The sequence below is a fragment of the Sitodiplosis mosellana genome, unplaced genomic scaffold (assembly GCF_009176505.1).
Source record: "Sitodiplosis mosellana isolate CC-2019 unplaced genomic scaffold, AAFC_SMos_1.0 Smas_scaffold_6181, whole genome shotgun sequence".
NCBI classification, from domain to species: Eukaryota; Metazoa; Arthropoda; class Insecta; order Diptera; family Cecidomyiidae; genus Sitodiplosis; species Sitodiplosis mosellana.
Genome location: NW_022601422.1, coordinates 3964689 through 3969688, shown reverse-complemented (window position 1 = coordinate 3969688; position 5000 = coordinate 3964689). Strand labels below are relative to the sequence as shown.

Genomic DNA, 5000 nt, shown 5'->3' with positions numbered 1-5000 from the left:
ACTGAGCAATAAAAATCGGCAACAAACACACACACACACACACACACACACATAGTTTCAAATCATTCGGTATGTCAGTTTTTCGATGGCTAATCTGGTTGTCGTAATCATAATCGTAAATTACTTTTATATCATATGACCATCATTATCGTCGTTCATGCCATGCATTCACGCGCAATATATCCCGCCTTTGCGTGTATATAAATTACGAAGAAAAAAAAAAGAACAACAACATTAGCTTCGCTTCATCTGCAGATGATGTTATCGATACATTGATTGATATCGCATCGTTTCGATTTCATGACGACGAATGCATGACGGAAGCTCATTCTGGACGAAAATAAGATATTGCAGGATAAATCGTCCCTCTTCAAAACGATAAAATGATAGTAGTCAATGCAAACGAGCTAATATCGAAATCAATCGATGATGTCCTCCGCGCATATTCGGTGATTGCTAGTGGACAGTTGGTCTTTATTCGATTCGTTGTTTTTTTTTCCGCTGGCCCATCGTTTTTCGTTATTTTCATAGTGCAGTGCAGAACTTCATAAAATATTCGGTTGATGTGATCGAAACGACCATTTGTTAAAAGTCCGCCCGCAACAACATGTGCGCTTCGATGATCAGCAAGCACGCTCATAAATATGTATCGAGCAATAAAAGCACAAGATAATCGCTTTTTACGCCATTTCGCATCACATTTGCCATAGATCAATTCATTGACTCATTTTCACCCATCCAAAATGGCCCATTTTCAATCAGTTCTCAGTCCTTTTCCGCTCCGTACACAACATAAACAGACAATCGATAATAAAGTGAAGATTTATTCGTGCCTTTTCCCCAGTGACAAGCGCACTTTTTTCCATTTTGTTAACACCTCTTTTGTGAGCGATTAACATGGAGGAAATTAATCGCTTTTTATTCTTGCAGCTCAAAAATGCGTCATGAAATTGGAATGATGAAAATTTACATCGAATTATTATTAACCACAATGGTTTATTTCATCATTTTTTTCTCGCTTTCTCAAGTTTTTGTTTGCTTTTTAAGTCCTGCGGTTCAGATTTCCGCTTCGTTTTCATTTAATCTCGCTCATGCGTCATGCTACTTCAAAACCAATCTTCTTCATTTAAATCAAAGCCACATACAGACTAAAATTCATTTTGAACGTTTCAAAGTTTCGAGGTTTGCGCTTTGCCAGAGCTGCTTGTTTGTTATCGTATTGATTGTATTTTGTCTAAATGTGAAAACTGGGTAAAAACCAATCTTTTTACTTACTGATACACTTTTGTCCGCGAAAACCGCACTTTGGCTCGGCCACCGGTGGTCCATTACCAACCCATCGAATTTCGTCGAATAATTGTAAATCCTATTTGTGATGATGAACGAAATAAAAAAAAATCCATCAAAAATCCCAGTCAATGCCAGTTGTACGTAAAATAGTAGTAAAAAAAAAACAACAAAAAACGAACAAATGGCTCACACATATTTCAATCAAAATTTATTTAGAATGCAAGCATCCAATTGAAAATCTTGACTTACTGTTAGTGCGAATGAATCAAACAATTGTAAACAGAATATTATTTTGAAATCGGACAGTAAAAAAGAAAACTCAAATTGAAATTAAAAGCAGATTGATTCAAGGCAAACTGAAATTGATGGCGATGATAAAGAAATAAATGATGATTGAAGGAAAACCGAAGAGATGAACGAGATTTTGTATCAAATTTGGATTGGCATTGCGCCAGCGTATGACGCAAATTCTTACCTGGATCATCAGCTGTTTGATTTTTAAAATAGTCGAGAATTGTTTTTGTGTGTGTAAAATGGAATATAGTTTTTGTCAACAAAATATTTGTTTCGTGTATTTTGTTCATGTTTTGTGTGCAAAAGAGAGAGAGAGAGAGAGAGAGAGAGAGAGAGAGAGAGAAGAAAGAGAGAAGCAGATTCAAAATGAAATTATCTATTAGCTACTGTGACCCATGGACTCCATGAAAATGTTAGTAACGATTTAACCTAATTTGAGAAAAGTTCTTCGAAGTAGCGAAGACAACAACAGCAAAAAAGAAGTAGAGCTTACTGGTATCTGATTACTGTCGGGCAAACCGAATGTACCGATTGGATATAATCCGTATGTCATTGATAAATTACTGTCTTGGCGGTGGTCTTTCTTCAACGCTAATATTGTATAATTTCCGGCTGCATCACCATTTTCATCGATGTACACATGATAGCTGTTTTTGCGAAAAAAGGAAAAACGGACGAATGAATGGTGATGGGGAGAAGACAATATGACATCAACACACAGTGAGCACATATTGGAGATAGTTTGAAATGAGAGTTGCAAGTGTTCCATTGTATGTGTGTGTGTTTTTTTTTTCGCTTCACCATTTGAAACTTACCCCATGGCACTTAAATAGCTACTTCCTTTCAATGAATTGATGATGGCTGTACCATTTCGTGGATTCTCCTTTGCTTCGAGCACACGAATCAATGCTTTGGTATACAAGTGCACTGCATCGTACAGATATGCAGCCTCAGCACGAATCTACAATTATCGCCCATAAAAATCGAATCAGAATTTTATACTCGAAACACATCAGCAGAGAGAGAGAGAGAGAGAGAGAGCGCGAAAGAATGAGAGAGCGGGGGAGGGAAATCAGTTCAATGCATTTCAAGCGGCGAACTCTCATTAATCGATTTATGGCAATTCATGAGAAGATTACCAATAATCTACGAAAGGATGAGAAAAAAGTGAATCCATGTTCCAATGATTACCTGTTTTGCGCCGCCAAAAAGACCCAACGGATTTGGATAGTTAAACGGTGGGAGTTCCATGTGATGATTCACCTAAACGAACAATAATGGAAAATGGGAGAGGAAAAATGAGCGAATAATTGAAAATAGTTTGGAAAACTCGGAGATGTCCCTTTATTGAATTTAGTTTCATTCCCTTTCTATTTTCTTTCGCGAATTTTTTTTGCATTTCTCTTTTGCGACTTCATTTTTATTCTTTTATCCTCCTTAACTAGCTTTTTTATGTAAAAGAAAATGGCACTTACCTGTCGGGCAAATTCGTCGAAATGAATTGGTGGTGATGGCACAATGCCCAAATACGATTTAAATGCAATGATACAGTCATCGTCGGTTTTGTCCTGAAGTAAACCACGTAGATATTTATCGGGTGCAGATGCATCGTACTGTTCAATATCGATGCCAACGACAAAGTATTCGCCCTTGTCTAAGAGGCCTTTTTGCTTCAAGCTAAGCATTAAACCGACATGTTCATAGTGATGGCCCAAAATCACATAAACTAGTGGAGAGTGGGAGAGAGAGAGAGAGAGAGAGAGAGAGAGAGAGAGAGAGAGCGCAAAATCGTACGCAATTGAATGAAATTGTATGCGGTATAATTGTGTTTTTCTTCTCTTTTTCCATTGTAATTAATGGAGTGCACCAGCATGAGTGTGCACCGCATGTGGTTTGCACTGCACTTAGCTAATAATGAATGGTACTTACTTCGTGTGTCAATATAAGTTCGTTCGACTAATTCTTCAAATGGATTTTTCATGTAACCATGATGGTAGACTGTGTTCCATGTAAACGTTGATTGCACTTTAACTCCGGCCGCTCTCAGTGTGTTAAGCACGGTTTCAGCGACCGCACCAAAGCCTTCATTCAATGAATCCAAGTACAAAAATGTCACCTAAGCCCAAAAGTAAAATGAAATGTAAAAAGGCGATTGGGAATGCTTATTCTGGTGAAAATTACCTGAGTCCAATTGTATGCCAGCAGCAATGATGCCACTGATTTGGAAATTTGTGTGTCTGGCGGTCGTGTTCGTGCAAATGTTGGAAAATCTTTTTTTCGCGACGTCTCATGATGTGTGCAAAACTTTATTATCCCAAAACCCATGAAATGGTATAGTAAAAAAAAGCGGAGCAATGCATTAAGTGAAGTAGAAAGATAATTGCAAAGAAAACATCATCGAAATGCGTTGAAACAAAAACGCATAAGTACTATTTCCAGAAAGGGAAAAGTTTCATGTCGCTGGCCACAAAATCCGAAACGACAAACTATGACAAGATCGAGAGAGCAGAGACAATCTCTCTTTATCTCGGTGGAAAATGGAAGAGTGAAGCTTTAGCAATTTAGTATTCCGAGCGGCTTTGATCCGGTGTAGCAAAGTCGAGAACAAAAACCGGGACAATATAAGCTAACGAGATACATGGAAGAAGAGAAAGAAAAAAAGAGAGAAGAGAAGAAGCTGAATAAAGAACGTGCTCAAACTTACATATGATATCATTGGTAAATTAAATGCAGCTGCCATTCGGCCCTCGTGAACACATGTTTCTTGTGGTCCAATATATGCGTACACTTTATCGGTCCAAAGTGCGGCCGTTTGTCGTATACTTGACACTTCTTCGCCATATGTTTCAGCCACTTTGAATTCTAAGGAATGACCCATTTCCTTCAATTTTCCATGATTATTGATTTCCTCCACAGCCAACGATATTGCACCCGATATCATCAGACCTAGTCGACATCATCCAGTGCCATTTCCAATGTAACGTCGAATCCATTCGGAAATACCAAAAAAAAACACCAACATTCACCATGCAAAAAATGATACAAAAAGAGAAAAATCAGAAAATCCCACAAAAATTGTATAAAAATGCATAGGAAAAAAGGACGAGCAAAAAACCCGAATACGTAATCCGAAACTTGAACTGAAATGATTTATTGCCGGAAGGAATTTCACCGTGTAACAAATTTCAACTTTTTCTTCTGCACATGAGAAATTCCGATTGCTTGTTTTAGAGGACCAAAAACCAAGCACTTTTGCATCATTAGTTTGTTCGAAACCACGTCTAGATTTTTTTTTATTGACACATATAAGACAAATTTGAGGTCAAAATGAGCAAATCACAAACATGAGCTTCGATTTGACAGGTAAAAGCAAATGATTTCTACCTTTTCTGCCTTTGAACATCTAGTATGATCCT

The 5000-nt window shown here is 37.6% G+C and overlaps 1 protein-coding gene across 12 annotated transcripts in view; it reads right to left on the bottom strand.

Moving 5' to 3' along the window:
- The window catches only part of LOC129576154 (guanylate cyclase 32E), a 39993-nt gene that overhangs the window by 6889 nt on the left and 28104 nt on the right, over nucleotides 1–5000 (bottom strand). For 7 of the 12 annotated variants that reach the window (XM_055460792.1, XM_055460795.1, XM_055460794.1 and 4 more), the window contains 9 exons: nucleotides 4289–4530; nucleotides 3766–3888; nucleotides 3514–3700; nucleotides 3060–3310; nucleotides 2776–2847; nucleotides 2400–2545; nucleotides 2078–2231; nucleotides 1766–1777; nucleotides 1276–1366 (listed from right to left, as the gene is read on the bottom strand). In XM_055460792.1, the coding sequence (XP_055316767.1) occupies nucleotides 1276–1366; nucleotides 1766–1777; nucleotides 2078–2231; nucleotides 2400–2545; nucleotides 2776–2847; nucleotides 3060–3310; nucleotides 3514–3700; nucleotides 3766–3888; nucleotides 4289–4530 (1278 nt within the window). The remainder of the gene's footprint in view (nucleotides 1–1275; nucleotides 1367–1765; nucleotides 1778–2077; nucleotides 2232–2399; nucleotides 2546–2775; nucleotides 2848–3059; nucleotides 3311–3513; nucleotides 3701–3765; nucleotides 3889–4288; nucleotides 4531–5000) is intronic. The other 5 variants (XM_055460803.1, XM_055460802.1, XM_055460799.1 and 2 more) reach the window with 1 other exon arrangement.